General features: G+C 38.7%; 1 protein-coding gene across 2 annotated transcripts; it reads right to left on the bottom strand.

Annotated features, from left to right (window-relative positions):
* Positions 1 to 1,200: 1,200 nt before the first annotated feature.
* LOC126379427 (zinc finger protein 595-like) lies at positions 1,201 to 15,688 on the bottom strand. Of its 2 annotated transcripts, XM_050028182.1 has the most exons (12): positions 15,501 to 15,688; positions 14,084 to 14,218; positions 12,423 to 13,163; positions 11,381 to 11,508; positions 10,242 to 10,316; positions 8,670 to 8,793; positions 7,462 to 7,556; positions 6,511 to 6,610; positions 4,853 to 5,038; positions 3,742 to 3,843; positions 2,534 to 2,629; positions 1,201 to 1,363 (listed from the first exon to the last, which is right to left on the bottom strand). In XM_050028182.1, the coding sequence occupies exons 1-12, from the start codon at positions 15,603 to 15,605 to the stop codon at positions 1,220 to 1,222; spliced, it is 2,031 nt and encodes a 676-aa protein (XP_049884139.1). In that variant the 5' UTR covers positions 15,606 to 15,688; the 3' UTR covers positions 1,201 to 1,219. The 2 variants fall into 2 exon arrangements, with proteins under 2 accessions (XP_049884139.1, XP_049884140.1); XM_050028183.1 differs by lacking the exon at positions 12,423 to 13,163.
* Between the last annotated feature and the right edge of the window lie 1,655 nt (positions 15,689 to 17,343).

Here is a 17,343-nt window from a genome sequence, read left to right as displayed (position 1 = left end):
TATTCTCTTTCTTTGGTCTTAACAGCGAAGTAATATGCATTGATAAACGCATTTATAGTTGCATTCATGAAGCTAGCTTTAGGTAGACTCACAAAAAGTTGATGTGTGGAAATTAGAAATTATGAATTATTATTTCTTTTCCCTTCAATAATTAAAGAAGTATGATGAACTGATTCTTTGATTTGTGAGATGAATTTCAGTCTAGTTAAGTAAATAATTAAAAAATCAATTACGTAAATAGTCTTAGTTATTTTTGGGGTTTCAAACATCAAAAGGAAAAACGGGACACTTATTGATGACTTTGTGCGTCCGTTTGTTTGTCTGTCAAAACTTGGTCAAAACCCTTTTTCTCAGAAATCATCCGACAAAATGTACGAGGCCTAATGATGATGATGATGAGGAGGAGGCAAAAATCCGAAACATAATTAGTAGTTCTATCACAAAAAAAATGTTTTGCAATTTCTGACTTAGGTACTTGCAGCTGGTAAACTTATTTTTTTAGGTTCTCAACGGCAAAGTCGAAGCAGACAGATTATCTTTGGTAATTTGCGGCAGTTTGCACGGAACCCTTCGTGCGCATTTAAATAAATTATTAACATCGATAGTGGGTTCTGTAACTATAAATATTTTTTTATATTTTTTTTGTCTGAGCTTCCCCATTAATAATAATAACTACGAGTTGGCTTCGGCCCTACGCACGCCTTCCAAAGTCCGGGACTCCATAGATCTTGAGATATGGAAAGACATACAATATAATATATATTAAAAATAGTATATAAAATAAATAAAATATATTATTTACTTTATTTATATCATATAATATATTTCTTTTTATTTTGGTGCAATAAAGTGTATTTGTATTGTATTGTAAAAATAAATAAATAAGCTTAGTCAGAGGTACTTTCTTTGCAAGATGAACTAAGTACCCACACTTCACCGAGCTTACATAGACCATTTGTCCGGCTAAGTAGTTAATGCCATCTGCGGCAATCTACAATAAGGCTCGTCAAAAAAAAAACTGTTAGACCAAAGTGATAGATGGTGAGCCGTATCGCCGTCTATAATGGTCGAGCCAACTGTGTTAGTGAAAACTGCACTTGAGATAAATTAATAACTCATTGGAGCAAGTCTGGTACCGGGGTTGGAACCGGTGAACCTCAGGACCACAGTAACTTACAAATGAAAAATTTTATGTATATTTATAAATAGTTTATTAATGTTATTGCGTCCGCTGCGCACGTCGCTGGCGCCGCCGCGGCGGCAGGCCGGCGTGCACAGTGCGCATGTGCTCGCGCATGTTGGCCGCCAGGCTGAACCGCTTGGAGCAGATCTCGCACGGGTGAGGCTTCTCTTGTGTGTGCACCTATGGAAAAGCAAACATACATACAGCCTTATCGCCTAAAGCGATTTCTTAGGCAATCACAAAAAAACACCATAAAATTTTATATATTCCTTTTGAGGTACCTATCATCATCATCAATTTAAGAGCTACGCTCTTGTCGGTGCAGCCTTTTCCATGCTACTTTAATAGGGCAAAAGAGGGCAGTGGTTACCCTCTTGCCTTCCGCCCCGCAGTACTCAGACACGGACACTACGGTACTCCTACGGTCAGGAGTCCTAGTATGGCTTTGTAATAGACTACTCTGGGCGCCATCCCACTTGCGTCAGAGTACTGCGGGTACCTATAAATAATTTAAAATTAAGTATTGCCGAACAAAGCATGTGTCTCGGGGAACCTTTTACATCGTTAGTGACATGGTAACGAAAACTTTGAGGAAATGATCCAGACCATGATTCTGGGTTGATATCAAGTGGAATTTTCCGTCGCATAAGTATGGAATTGAAAATAATTAAAAAAAAACACTAATTTCATTAATTATCATCGTCTTGTCGTTTTGATGGCATTCAGCCCAGAATTTTGCCACCAGGACAGTATTTTCGTCATTATTTAATAACAGAATAATTATTTAATTAATTAATTAATAATCGCCCCCACGCACGCCTTCTAAGTCTGGGATTCCGTAGGCCCGAGATATGGAAACGACATACAAATAATAATTAATTAACTAATTATTTTTTTTTTTTTTTTTAATTATTAATTAATTAATTGCACACCTGCTTGCAGGTTGAATACATGCACTGTTTTAATTAGAATAAGATCTTTAAATTTGTGTTCTTGCAAATAAATAATTGATTATGATTATTATAGGTGTATTTGAGGAGCTCGGTGGCGAATAGGTAAACGCGCTCGGTCTGCGATTGTTGAAGTTAAGCAACTTTCGCAAAGGCCGGTCATAGGATGGGTGACCACAAAAAAAAAGTTTTCATCTCGAGGTCCTTCGTGCTTCGGAAGGCACGTTAAGCCATTGGTCCCGGCTACATTAGCAGTCGTTGATAACCATCAATCCGCACTGGGCCCGCGTGATGGTTTAAGGCCCGATCTCCCTATCCATCCATAGGGAAGGCCCGTGCCCCAGCAGTGGGGACGTTAATGGGCTGATGATGATGATGATGATTATAGGCACCTACTTACCAACATGTGGGAGTTTCTGTGCGTGGCTTGTCGGAAGGCGCGCGGACACAGGGAACACTGGTACGGTCGCTCATCAGTGTGGACGTTCATGTGAGCCTGTTGGCAAACAATATTCAGGGTGTTAGTGACATCATAACGAAAACTTTAAGGGATGAATCAGATTCTAAGCTGATATCAAGTGGAATTTTCCGGTCGCAAAAGTATGGAACAGAAAATAATTAAAAAAAACACAATAATTTCATGAATTTTCCGACAGGAAATTCCACTTGATATCAACTCAGAATCATGGTCTGAACCATCCCCCTCAGTATTCGTTACGGTGTCACTAATACCCATACCTACTTGTATGGGGTGTAAGTGACATCGTAACGAATACTGAGAGGGATGATTCAGCTCATTATTCTGAGTTAATATCAAGTGGAATTTTCCATCACAAAATAGTTGAAAATAATTTAAAAAGACTAAAACAATAACATGTATTTTGCGACGGGAAATTACCCTTGATATTAACTCGGACTCGTGTTCTGAACCATCCCCCTCAATATTCGTTACGATGTCACTAACAAACTGTATATTTATGTTGCTTCTTTTAATTTTGATCTGAAAAATAATCTGATGAATAATAAAATCATTATTAAAACACATAATAACGGGTCCTTACCGCGTTTAAATGGGGATATGAGACTCCCGATATTTCGACACTGTTGCAAGTGCCATGATCACGGGATGACTGTTGAGATTGGAGTGGAGTAGGTAGATCCATAATTTTCTACGGGCAGACATATCTGTCTACCCTCTTTCTTTGCCGCTTGTTTATGTTTTTGATATCTATATATATTATGGATTTGATATGGATCTACCTACTCCACTCCAGTCTCATCAGTCATCGCGTGATCATGGTACTTGCAACAGTGTCGAAATATCGGGAGTCTCATATTCCCATTTAAACGCGGTAAGAACCCGTTATTATGTGCTTTAATTATGATAATAACCGCGTAAACTTAAAACAATGAATAAAATCATTGATACCCAAAAACAAAGATAAAAGATGCAGATGTCTATTATCTAAGAAATTAGAAGGTTAAACGAAGGCAAATCTGTACAGAGCAATTTTTTTTTTTTTTGGGAACGTACCAACGTCTCTCATTTACCGTCGCAAAAGTATCTACTTAGTAAGGAACTACCAGGGGGTTAGAGTGGTGACTAACCTTTAGTGACATGGGCAGTCGGAAAGCCTTCGGGCAGATCGAGCACTGGTGCGGCTTCTCACCCGTGTGTAGACGCATGTGAAATGTGAACATTGTTTTATTCTGAAAAAAAAAGGCATATGATTAGGATTGATGGAAGGCATTGCGGCACGTTGGGTGGTGATGGAGTCCCGATGTGCCGGCAGAGTAGTAGCAGGACAGTAGGATGGGTAGTAATAGCGAAGGAACAGTGGCGGATTTACAAATTTGCCGCCAGTAGGCTATTCAAATTTTACCGCCCCTATTGACCTCTGAAATTCGATACTAATTATAGTCGAGTGCACAGCGCTACCAAAAAGCAAAATATGTTCGGTTGAAGCCCGTACAGACGTAAGAATGTTCAGTATACTGTGCCTTACTAAAATGTTATAACTCTTGTCACTTGTTTCTTTGTGTATAGGTATAATATCTATTATTTTACTTCTGTAAGACAAAAAAAAATTTGGGCCAAATTTGCCGCCCCCTAAAATCTGCCGCCCTAGGCTTCAGCCTACTCAGCCTACTGGTAAATCCGCCACTGCGAAGGAAACAGTAAACACCAACTTTTTTGAAAATTATTTAGTTTTTTCGTAATGACAGCCCGCCAAAAGCAACTTTTTCTGGCCAGTCTTGACAGACAGACGGCTAGACAAGAAAGTGATTCTATAAGGGTTCCGTTTTTCCTTCTGAGGTTCGGAACCTTAACACTGCGTTTCCATTGACACGGAGCTCGGAGAGGAGCGGAGATGTGCAGGAATCGACCAATCACCACGAGGGAGAGAGTGACAGAGCGTCTTCGTTTTTCGCTCTCTCGAACGCTGTGATTGGTCAAATCCGCACATCTCAGCTCTTCTCCGCCCATCTCCGCGTCAGTGGAAAAATAAAAAAGAAAATTTGTGCCGATGGTGGTAAAAAAGTAAAAATGCTTTACAGGGGGGGTTAAAGAGGTCACATCGAAGCAATTCATCTAAGAAAGCAATATTTAAATTTGACATTTGCACATATAAACGTAATTGTGCGCAATACAAACAAATGTCAAATTGCAATATGATGAATTGCTTTGTTATGGCTTTTATAACCCGCCAGAACTCACCATAAACCCCTTCCCACAGAGGTCGCACATGAGCCTGGTCTCCAGGTAGTCGAACGGCTCCTGCTTCCTGCCAGGCTTGTCTCGTGGCATGGACAGCACGTTCCTCTGTCGCGGCCGCGCCTTCGTGCTGTGCACCTTGTTCCAGTGCAAGCCCAGATAGTGCTCGTCTGTGAATGTCCTGTCACACTGGAAAGGAACAAAAATAAGTCGCACTTAAGAAACAACACATAGACATTAATACGTAGACACAGATTAAGTAAATCAATTTCACCTTTTTAGGGTTATGTATACGTTTTTATAATAAAATACCAGATAACATTTTAAATCTGTCAGAAAATAAATTTAAAGCTCATCAGCTTACTTTATGTAAAAAAGCTAATTATAAGATTAATAATTACCTAAATGATAAAAATGTGCGAATAAAATAGGCATCTTGCTGGTATGCAATCCGTTTGACGTACTTAATTCTTTCGGGTTATTGGCCGATGTAAAATTTTTAGACGGTCGTTTTAGATTTCTGCTTAAAATTGACGTGTGTTTCATAAATTTTATACATGTCGATTCTTTCTTTTTCAGCGGATAATAAAGTGATAGGTATAATAATAATTATTTATTAAAAGTCAATAGGACTCACACACATTACATAATACATAAATTGAATTAAAATAAACATACATTTTTGTGTGTACTATTTATTTAAGTAGGTATATATGCTAGGTTATGTATATAGGTTAGATATATATTATATTTGTAAGTATGTTATATATTTATTTGCATGTATTTGTTGTTAAGTTGTATGCATAGTTTGTACCCGCAATCTTTCAATTTTTTTTTTTTTTACCTTTTTCCTCACCTTATGGTTGTCTGGAAGAAATCGCTTTAAGCGATAAGGCCGCCATTTGCCATGTACTTAGTTAAGAGACTTTTTTGTAATTATTTCTTTTTATTTTGGTGCAATAAAGTGTATTTGTATTGTATTGTATTGTACAATGGTGCTAATTCCTGTAAATACCATCTAATTTTATTTTAAGTTATATCTGTCATTTTCTTATCCGCCGAAATGGAAAGGGACGGGTAATTGACAAGCATAAAATTTATGGAACACACGTCAATTTTAAGCACAAATCTAAACCAACCGTCTAAAAATTTTACATCAGTCAATAACCCGACACATTAATTTACTCATTCTTCCTAAAATTAAGAGCTGTGAATCATCCGTCCCTTTCCTTTTCGACGGATATGAAAATGACGGATATAACTTAAAATAAAATTAGGCGGTGTTTGCAGGAATCGGGGCCATTATAAATTAAAATAAAATACCTATTTCCTATTTGCGTCCCGGTGCAAAGACCACCAGTGTTTAAAAATAGGACTGGCGACCCCTTCGCACACTTTCTGCAAAATGATGTTGTTTGAAGCCCTAAGCCTCGTCCAAAATCCCGCCACACGTGTACGTATGACAGCAAAAAAGTCCGGCACACGTATAACTTAAAATAAAATTAGGAGGTGTGTGCAGGAATCGGGACCATTGCAATTACATATATGGTGCGCCCGATTTAAGGCCCGATCTCCCTATCCATCCATAGGGAAAGCCCGTGCCCCAGCAGTGGGGACGTTTATGGGCTGATGATGATGATGATGATATGGTGCGCAATTACCTCATCGCAATTAAATATTTTGATAGTTTTATGTACGTCTTCTAAATGTGCATCTAGAGCCTCTTGGTTTGGGAATCCCTCGCCACAACGAGCACAAGCCCTGTAAAAAAAAAAACAACTATTTTATACCTATAGCCATTGGTCCCGGGTTACTAGCCCAAACACCTCCACCAACCCGCATTGGAGCTGCGTGGTGGAGTATGCTCCATACCCCCTCCGGTTGATTGAGGGGAGGCCTGTACCCAGCAGTGGGACATGTATAAATAAATAAATAAAAATCGTTTATTTCGGACAAAGTCCATAGAATGTTAGTATACAAACAACTTATAAACTAGTGTTAGTAATATTCAATAATATTCGTAATATTCATAGTTACCTAGTTCTCACAGCAAATGTAAAATGTTACTGGCAATAAATTTATTTTATTATTACATACATACATAAACTCACGCCTATTTAAGCAGAGACTATAGAATTCCATTTGCTTCGATTCTTACACATTTCTCTTGCTTCCTTCACATTCATCAATCGCTTCTACACGCACGCCGGTTCAGAGTATATCGTATTAAACCTTTTTTTTTTATATATAATAATATAATAGCGTCAATTTATAATAATTTAGATAACACATTTATAACTTTATCTGACATGATACTTTAAAATTACTAATTAACAATAAAGTTGAAATTCCAGTATACAGTATTAAAAATAAAATAAACTGAATAAAATAATTACGTACAAAAAGATTCATTTTCGAAAATGTATTAGATTGCGACAAATTATTTTACTGTTGACCTTGGATGCGCATAAGTAATAAACTAATAGTAAGTCACTTTATAATGTTAACGGCCTAATAGACAAACTATTACCAATTCTATTTTAAAGCTATGGTCTGGCGACCTTTTCTAAGGACATCTCCAATTTGGTATTCTTATTCTTAAATAAACTTACTTGACAGTTGGATGGCAGCCACTGTTGGTGTGTTTCTGCAGTACCTCGTCGTTTTGAAACCGAACACCGCAGGACGAGCAGCGACAATTCAAAGCCTGCAGCAATTCAAATTCAAAAATATCTTCATCCAGTAGGTAACATTACACTTTGAATCGTCATGTTTTACATAACGAACGTCTCATCCGCCTAAAACTACTGCAGCTTCTCACAACCTGTATAGCCGGGGAAAAGAAGCTGCTAGAAAAACCTCGGCACAGGGCCCTAGACGTGCTTTAAAAAAACATAATAAAAATAAAATGGCTTCATTTTTTTTAACCGCTTTTTCTACTTCTTGCAAAACTAATGTAAAGTATTATATCTTTGGTTGATTTTGGTAGTGATTCCACTACCCACCATCTGATTTTATTTTAAGTTAAACCCGTCATTTTCTTACCCGCCAAAAAGGAAAAGAACGGATTTGAATTGATAACTGTTAATTTTGAAATGAACGAGTGAATGACTAACCTGGGCATATAAAATAGGCATTTCGCTGGTATGCAACCCCTTTGACGTGTGCTATCATCTTAATTAAATTTAAGTTATTGCCAATGTAAAATTCTGACAAGGGTTTTTTAAATTTCTGCCTAAAATTGACGTGTGTTCCATAATTTTTATGCCTGTCGATTACCCGTCCCTTTCTTTTTCAACGGATAAAAAAATGACAGGTATAACTTGAAATAAAATTAGATGGTGTGTGCTGGAATCAGGGGGGTTCAAATGGCCACATCGAAGCCATTCATCTAAGAAAGCAATATTGCTATTGCTATAGACAGTTGTTTACATAGCTTTTTTTTTTTTTGACGTGACTTATTGTAGATTTGCCGCAGATGGCATTAACTACTTGGCCGGACAAATGGGGAGCGCTGAAGGCTCTCACCCGGTACAACGTTTAAGACAACAGGCCTGAGGGTGCCCAGTTGGGCGCGAACCTCGGCTCAGGGCGTCGTCTGAGAGGAAAAATATTTGAAAGAATTAATCGACCCTAGTGGGTCGATAGCGATAAGCGCTGAATGAGGGAAATCGTCGACCACGCCGGCGGGGTCGGTATCGGGGATGTTTACATTGCGCACGTACTTTTATATGCGCAAATGTCAAATTGCAATATTGCTTTCTTAGATGAATGGCTTCGATGTGGCCATTTTAACCCTCCGGCTCTATTGTGGGTTTACCTCTCGATGTGACTTCATCATGTGTCCGTGGAGTCCCTGCTCGCCGACGTACGCCTCCCCGCACAGTGCGCATGTCACACTTGCGTGGCTGTTGCGTTTGTGGTTATAATACGTCGTCAGTTTGCTAAGGAAATCATCAAACATTATTGTTAAAAATATAGTTACATACATAAACAGCCTATATACGTCCCACTGCTGGGCACAGGCCTCCCCTCAATCAACCGGAGAGGGTATGGAGCATACTCCACCACGCTGCTCCAATGCGGGTTGGTGGAGGTGTTTTTACGGCTAGTAGCCGGGACCAACGGCTTAACGTGCCCTCCGAAGCACGGAATCATCTTACTTTTTCGGACAATCAGGTGGTGATTCAAGCCTGAAAAGTCCTTACCAAACAAAGGACAGTCTCACAAATTGATTGCGACAATGTCCCCATCGAGAATCGAACCCGGACCTCCAGATCGTGAGCCTAACGCTCTAACCACTAGACAACGGAGGCTGTTAAAAATATAGGTAACTTAAATCAAACTCGAGTAATTGAGAATCGGGTAGACCTACACCTCCATTGATTTACCACTACCGTAGACAAGTAAGTGGCCCCGATTCCTGCAGACACCTCCTAATTTTACTTTAAGTTATACCTGTCATTTTCTTATCCGCCGAAAAGGAGAGGGACGGATGATTGACAGCTCTTAATTTTAGGAAGAATGAGTAAATGAATGAATAACCCGGTCGAATCAAAAGGTATCTCGCTGGTATGCAAACCGTTTAACGTATGCTGTCAAAATAATTCTGTCGGGTTATTGGCCAATGCAAAATTTTAGACAGTTGTTTTAGATTTGTGCTTAAAATTGACGTGTGTCCCATAAATTTTATGCTTGTCGATTACCCGTCCCTTTCCTTTTATACAGATAAGAAAATGAAAGATATAACTTAAAATAAAATTAGATTGTTTTTACAGGAATTAGCACCAGTAACTAAGTTTATTAGAATCCACAAAAAGACAAATACAGTAACAATTGACTTATAGTTAAGAGTACAGCATCTCTTTGTGGAGGGCTGATGCCTGTACTAGGTGGAAAGAAAAATCCTGAGAATGTTCCCTAAACTGAGCCATGTCTTGTATGTGAGTGTTCTGCTTAGGGACGGTACTGAAAAGTATCGGCGTCCGAAGGACGTAATATACGATCCCGACGACCCGATTACTCTAGCCATAGAGGCAGCCAATCAGCTCGCGACACCAAACACTTCAGGACCCCAATACCGACCCCGCCGGCGTGGTCGACGATTTCCCTCAATCAGCGCTTATCGCTATCGACCCGCTAGGGTCGATTAATTCTTTCAAATATTTTTCCTCTCAGACGACGCCCTGAGCCGAGGTTCGCGCCCAACTGGGCACCCTCAGGCCTGTTGTCTTAAACGTTGTACCGGGTGAGAGCCTTCAGCGCTCCCCATTTGTCCGGCCAAGTAGTTAATGCCATCTGCGGTAAATCTACAATAAGTCACGGCAAAAAAAAAACGTATGTGAGTGATACAGGTGTCGTGTGGTGTTACGTTATACAATTTAACACTTACCGATAAGTTTTTTTACATATTTTACACTCGTACTGTATACCCTTATGGAACCTGAAGTGAACTCGAACAAGGTTCCTGAAAACAAAAAAACGATAAAATATTATTTCATCCATAACATAAACATAAAATGGTGTCAAATGAAAAAGTGCTGGAAAGAGTTGAAGAAAAGAGAACCATATTGAAGACTATAGAGAACCGGAGAGGAAATATGATTGGCCACCGGATACGACACGATTCATTTATAACAAACATTATAGAAGGAAAAAATGAAGGGAAGAGAGGAAGGGGTAGACCTAGGATAACATTTATGAAACAAATAAAAGAGAAGGTGCAGGTCGTGTCGTATCGGGAGGTGAAGGTTTTGGCGGGAAGAAGAGAGGAATGGCGGTTACTCCACCGACAAGAGCGCAGCTCTTAAATAAAGAAAGAGAACATAAACATCTTATATAGTTCCTACAGCGGGGTGTGCATGACGACCGCGCCGCGCGAATTATATCGAGCGCTTATACCAATAAATAAATAAATAAAAAAAAAATGTTTATTTACTTTAAAAGTAGATTTTTACAATACAAGGGCTCGGGGTCTCCTTTTAAGCAAGAAGTTGCTTGTAGTAGGAGGCTCCGCTTTTCCATAACTATTTTATACATATGTAAACTAATAATTATGTGTACGTGTGTGTGTGTGTATTTGTAGTGTATGTGCGCTTATGCAGTGTATATGTACGTTATATAATTATGTTATTCTATATATTCGTTAGCAAGATAGATTCTACTTCTGCGTAGGTTTTTTGATTTAACCAAGCTGTAACAGATTTTTTACAGTTATAATGTGACATAGGATATATATTTAGTTTTTTATTTAATAAATTATATATATATAAGATGACTGACTGACTGACCAATAAACGATACGAATGCTATCTACGAAGATAGATTTCAAACGGCTATTGGTCGAAGCGCTCAATACCATACGACCCACTAGGGTCGATTAATTCTTTTCGCTGCGCACCCAACTGTGCCCAACAGGCCTGTTGTCTTAAACGTTGAACCGGGTGAGAGCCCTCAGCGCTCCTCATTTGTCCGGCTAAGTAGTTAATGCCATTGGCAAATCTACAATAAGTCACGTAAAAAAAAGCTTACGGGTTAGTGAAACTCTCGCCGCATTGCTCGCAGGTATATTTGATTCTATGTTCGTCCGCATGCCTGTCTCTGGTCACCTTCTTCTGGAAATACATCTGGCAAATTTCGCACTTGTATTGTCCACGGGTCTAAAACAAACGAAGATTTCAGGGGATTTTTCGGCCAAGGAGTTAATGCCATCTGCGGCAAATGTACAATAAGTCAAAAAAAAAAAGAAAAAAAAAAAAAAAAAACGGCGGTTAAAAAGGTGACAATCTGGGCGCCATCCCACTTACGCCAGACAGAGTACTGCGGGGCGGAAGGCAAGAGGGAAACCACTGCCCTATTTTTACCATAAAAAGTAGCATGGCAAATGCTGCACCGACAAGAGCGTGGCTCTTAAGTTGATGATGATGATGAAAAAGGTGAAACAAGAGCAATGAGAGACTTTCCAGGCTACGTTCCCCAAAAACAATACAAGGTGTTAGTGACATCGAAACGAAAACTTTGATGAATGATTCAGGCCATGATTCTGAGTTGATATCAAGTGGAATTTTCCGTCGCAAAAGTATGGAACGGAAATAAATAAAAAAAAACACAAAGTACATGACTTTTGCGACGGAAAATTCCACTTGATATTAACTCAGAATCATGGTCTGAACCATCCCCCTCAGTATTAGTTACGATGTCACTAACACTCTGTATATGTAGCAGATTTAACGTGACAATTACCTATTTACTCATTACTCGGGGTACATAATTATAAATATATATATAATAATATTATAATTTAATGGCCGAGCCATATTTTAAGTATAATTATTGATTGATATTTAGATTTTGTGTGTGCAAATGAATTTTATCGGGTTCAATAACCCGCCAATATAAAATTTTGGAAGGGATTTTTTAAATTTCCGCCTAAAATTCACGTGTGTAAATTTTATGCCTGTCGATTACCCGTCCCTTTCTTTTTCAGAGGATAAGAAAAAGACAGGTATAACTTAAAATAAAATTAGGTGTTTACTGGAATAAGCACCATTGTGTTCGTATGTATTATACTTACAGGGTCGTGCGTCAATTTATGATTATTATAAGCTGTGTCAGTAATGAAGCCTTTAAAGCAGACATCACAACGTAATCTAGCCTTCTTGTAAGCATCGGTGTCCTTCCTGTCTAGTACTTCTTTCAACTGATCGTCTTTAGAGTAAATGGTCGCTTTGGCATTATATTTCCCCGCAAATTCTTTTATAGCTTCCACTTTTTTCAATATCTTACTCATCAACAATCTATCCGGGTCTTTATTCCGTTTGTTTGCATACTTCAACTTTTTAACTGTCAAAACTTCGTCATCGGAATCTGTGAAATTTTCAACTTTAACATTCTTTTTCACTTTTCTCGTCGCGTTTTTCTCTTTCTTGACGCGTTTGACAGCTGGTTTGACTTTGTCACCGGCCTCGATGATGATGGAATGCATCTGGAGTACGGTATCAGCATCGGTGTAATAAATACTGTTGCTATTCTCTTCTGTAGCGTCAGTTTTAGAACCAACGATGGCTTTGTTAAGAACACTCTTTTCTTTACAAATATCCTCATGGTCTGTTCTGTCTGTATCTTCATTTATATCATTGTCATCGTCAAAATAAACCTCCTGTTTGATATCAAATATCTCATCGTCGATATATTCAAAGTTTTCACACTTTTCTTCTGCTGTCTCAGGTTTGTTGTCAATAAAGTTTATTTTGTTAACGTTTGCTATTGTGAAATGGGTAGCTCTGTTCACAGTTTTCAAGTAGTCTTGCGTTATCTGGAAGTAATATAAGCGAGAATGTTAATAAGTTTCCAACTAGTTAAATCAGATACTCTAGACGACAAAACACGAAATTAGTATGGAATGAAAAAGCCGCCGGACCCATGGTTCCCATCTCTGCCTCTGCAACCGTTGAGGTCTTCGTCTGTATCACTGGGCAAGGGTTCTGCGTTATACCCCGTAAGTCTGGGTCTGGGTGAGGCGGAGGACAGGAGTCCTAATACGGCTTTGAAATAGACTACTCTGGGAGCTATCCCACTCTCGTCAGACAGAGTACTGGGCGGAAGGCAAGAGGGAAACCAGTGCCCTATTTTTTTCTAAAAAGTAGCTTGGAGAATGCTACACCGACAAGAGCGAGATATTAAATTAGTGATGTAACTTTGCGCGAGTTACTAAAGGCGGGAACACACATGCCAGTAGCTGACACATTTGCACGTCAGCTCCTTACACGCACGGAGAAACAATCGCTGCTAAAGGAAAAAAAACAACTTCATATGTAGTTTGCTCCGTGGTCTAAAACTTACCTTTCGATTACACATTTGTTCCCTCTTTTTCGTCTTTTTGACGTGACTTATTGTAGATTTGCCGCAGATGGCATTAACTACTTGGCCAGACAAATGGGGAGCGCTGAAGGCTCTCACCCGGTACAACGTTTAAGACAACAGGCCTGAGGGTGCCCAGTTGGGCGCGAACCTCGGCTCAGCCAGCGTCGTCTGAGAGGAAAAATATTTGAAAGAATTAATCGACCCTAGTGGGTCGATAGCGATAAGCGCTGAATGAGGGAAATCGTCGACCACGCCGGCGGGGTCGGTATCGGGGCCCTAACACACATTTGTTATTTTTCACAGAACTGTATGTAAAACAGAAAATAGTATATAAAACATATATGCACTTTGCGAATAAGCTGTATAACTTACCAAGTCACCTCTACACCGAGTCTCCCGAAGCAAAGCGTTCGTTTCGTTACATTTGGCTTTAAATGACATATGTTTAAGCAGCTGCGCGCTGCATATATAGCACACATGCTGAGGGAGGCCATCTGACGGTGACAACTGGAATACATAAAGAATATTGATTGATTTAACGAAATGGTTATTACATATGTGTTTTTATAGTGTCAACGAATTCTTTAACTATAGGAATAAGTCTTAATAATAATATAATTAGATATGTATAAATATTTGCACACCTGCTTGCAGGTTGAATACATGCACTGTTTTACTTAGAATAAGATCTTTAACTTTGTGTTCTTGCAAATAAATGATTGATTGATTGAATACGAAATCAGGGAAATTATTTACGTTATTATCGTTACGATTACTCCCACTATTATATATACCGCATACACTAAACTCGCATACTCACACATTCATATTCCTACTTAACACACACACCCTTCGCTCTAATACATAGATGTAAGTTTAATTTTAAGTTTCCTTGCTACTATGCCCCAACATCACATGTACCCATTTTTTACGGTTTCCCAAGATACAGGCCGTCCGGCGGTCCGCCTAGTTTGGGAACCTCTGTTCATTTGATATATTTTTAATATCCATCCATCCATCCTATTTTATGTGCCTCATTGTATAGTTTTCTGGTAATAAAAACATTTTTTATTTATTTCATTTCATGTTATTCATAAGAAATAAAAAAATTACACAGCATGTCTAAGCCAATAATAGGATCATAGATAAGGTTAAATAATAAATAAGATTGGATTAAATCCATATTTTTTACCTTTTTAAATATATTTTTCTTATAATGCACAAAATGTTCATAATTAAACCCTATTTTATTGGAAATATGATATATCGCCATTTTTTTTCTACGGATTTATATAACTTTATTGGTTGACTTAAAAAGTACACGCAAGTAACTATAGGCTCAATTAAAAATGCTTCGCTAATTATTATTATAAGCAAATTTTTTTTTTATATATAAATATTACAGATACCTACGTATATAATAATATGACGTGAAACGTACAGTGCCTTGCAGCTACTTCCCCGAAAGCCAGAAACAATTATTTATGATCGTTATGAATAGAACAGATATAAGTAGTAAGAATATGACCCAATTTTCCTGCGGAACCCGAAAAATGGCGACCAGATAAATTATTTCGCCATATCTATGATTGCAAACAAATCAACAGAAGTGAATATACATATTTTAAAATGATTGCAACAGTATTAATTAAACTGAGCGGATTCGTAACAAAATTCAAAACAAAGTTTTGCGGAATCTGGAGTTGCGATGTCGTAAGTGAGGTCATTCATTCATGTTGGCAAAATGGCAATCCATTTCTTTGTTATTGTAAAGATTTATGGCACATACCGGTATCGAAGTTATTTCGTCGAAAGCTTGCCTCAGACCGTATTTATCGAGGCTGTATAGCTTTAGATCAGTCGATAAACACACACGGCAGGCTACCACGTCCATAATTAAATAGATTTCATTGGAATTTGTGTAGAAATTCGACAAAATCTGCCACTTGATAATGTCGCTGTTTTTTTTTTCGATCACGTACAGTGACAGCTCTACACACGTACAGCCTATCTTGAAGTGTAAGTAAATGCCAGTGTCACTTAGCTATCTTCATAAATGTACTTACAAATGCGTTTAAAAAGTTTTATTTCTTCACTAATAAATATCAAAGAGAGAGAAAACACCCACAAGTAAACGTCTCGGGTGAAAATAATGTGATATCGTAACGGAACTTGTAACGAAATCTTTGAGGGATGATACAGACCAAGATTCTGAGTTGATATCCAGTGGATTTTCTGAGACTGAAAATGCTACGGTGTCATTTAACACCCATATATGTATTTGTATGGACTTGTACAGGGTGTAAGTGACATCGTAACGAATACTGAGGGGAATGATTCAGCTCACAATTATGAGTTAATATCAAGTGGAATTTTTCATCACAAAAGTATATAATATACTTGATATTAACTCATAATCGTGGTATAATAATGACTGTCTAAAAAAAATAAGTTGATTCCGTGTTTCGGAAGGCACTTTAAGGCGTTGGTGCGGGCTATTAGCCGTAAAAATACCTCCACCAACCCGAACACGGGCAGTGGAGCAGCGTATTATGCTCCATACCCCTTCTTCTCCGGTTGATTGAAGGGAGGCACAGGCCTCATGCGCACAGGCGCATGGCAGCAGTGGGCCGTATATAGGCTAGTTTATTAAGAATATCCGTTGCTTCGGAGGGCACGTCTAGCAGCCGATCCCGGCTTTAATATGTAATCGTTACATGAGCCATGTCAGGGGCCTTTGGCGGCTCAATAATAACTCTGACACTAGGGTTGATGGTGATCCACACCTCAGAACCCACACGGTAGAACTAAAGTTATCACGCGAAGAGACGGTAAGCTGATAAGCGATGGTGGCGGCGAGGGAGTGCTCCCACCAAAGGATGTATTGTGGTACCGAACTGAGCACAGTACCCCGCTAGCCACATGTTGGTAGTATGACTAGGGATCGACGATCCAACGGTGTCATGTTGGAAGTTGTATATATGCGTCGCGCTGTGTAAACTTCGATAGCGCGTTTCAGGACTGCATTATTGAATGGTGGCGCCATCTGTTGTATGTGGGCGGAACTAGCTGGTCAACTAGTTTGCTTCACCACAACGGTTGCTTTGCTAAGGTGTGTTTGTAAATAAAATACAATAATTTAAGCGTAAAATAAATTTTATTTCTACTAAACTAGTAATTACATCTTCTGGCGTAAAACCAGATATTGCATCATATCGTCGTCATAATGAACCACGTCTGTTTGAAAAATCACACCTTGAAGTGTTTTTTTTTCAACAAAACCGTGTTTATTGCGGGTGTGAGTTTATGTACGGTCACGAGCATTAATATGTATACACTTTGGTACCATGTCACATTAATTTTTTTGACAAATTGAACTGTAAGTCTCACTAAATGTCAAATATGTTAGTGCGACAGAGTCCTAAAGTGGGTACATTATATTGCTCATGACTGTATGTATGTATGTAATGTATTTTTTCATAAGGCGACGTTATGTACTGAGATTCTATACTTCCATAGGAGCTTCTCGTTTTGATCAGTAAGTTTGATTACAGGACAACTCATCATCTCCTTAGCGTTATCCCGTTTTTCACAGGGTCCGCTTACCTAACCTGACGATTTGACAGGTCCGG

Source organism: Pectinophora gossypiella, chromosome 29, assembly GCF_024362695.1.
Source record: "Pectinophora gossypiella chromosome 29, ilPecGoss1.1, whole genome shotgun sequence".
NCBI lineage: Eukaryota > Metazoa > Arthropoda > Insecta > Lepidoptera > Gelechiidae > Pectinophora > Pectinophora gossypiella.
Note: the sequence above shows the minus strand (reverse complement) of the source record. Positions and strands in the feature narration are given on the sequence as shown.

Excerpts from the sequence above, each read along its gene's own strand:
- LOC126379427 (XM_050028182.1), bottom strand. The coding sequence starts at position 15,605 with ATGGACGTGGTAGCCTGCCGTGTGTGTTTATCGACTGATCTAAAGCTA. Across the intron at positions 14,219-15,500 it reads ACGAAATAACTTCGATACCG|TTGTCACCGTCAGATGGCCT; the intron begins GTATGTGCCATA and ends TATGTATTCCAG. Across the intron at positions 3,844-4,852 it reads TCTGTGGGAAGGGGTTTATG|AATAAAACAATGTTCACATT; the intron begins GTGAGTTCTGGC and ends TTTTTTTTTCAG.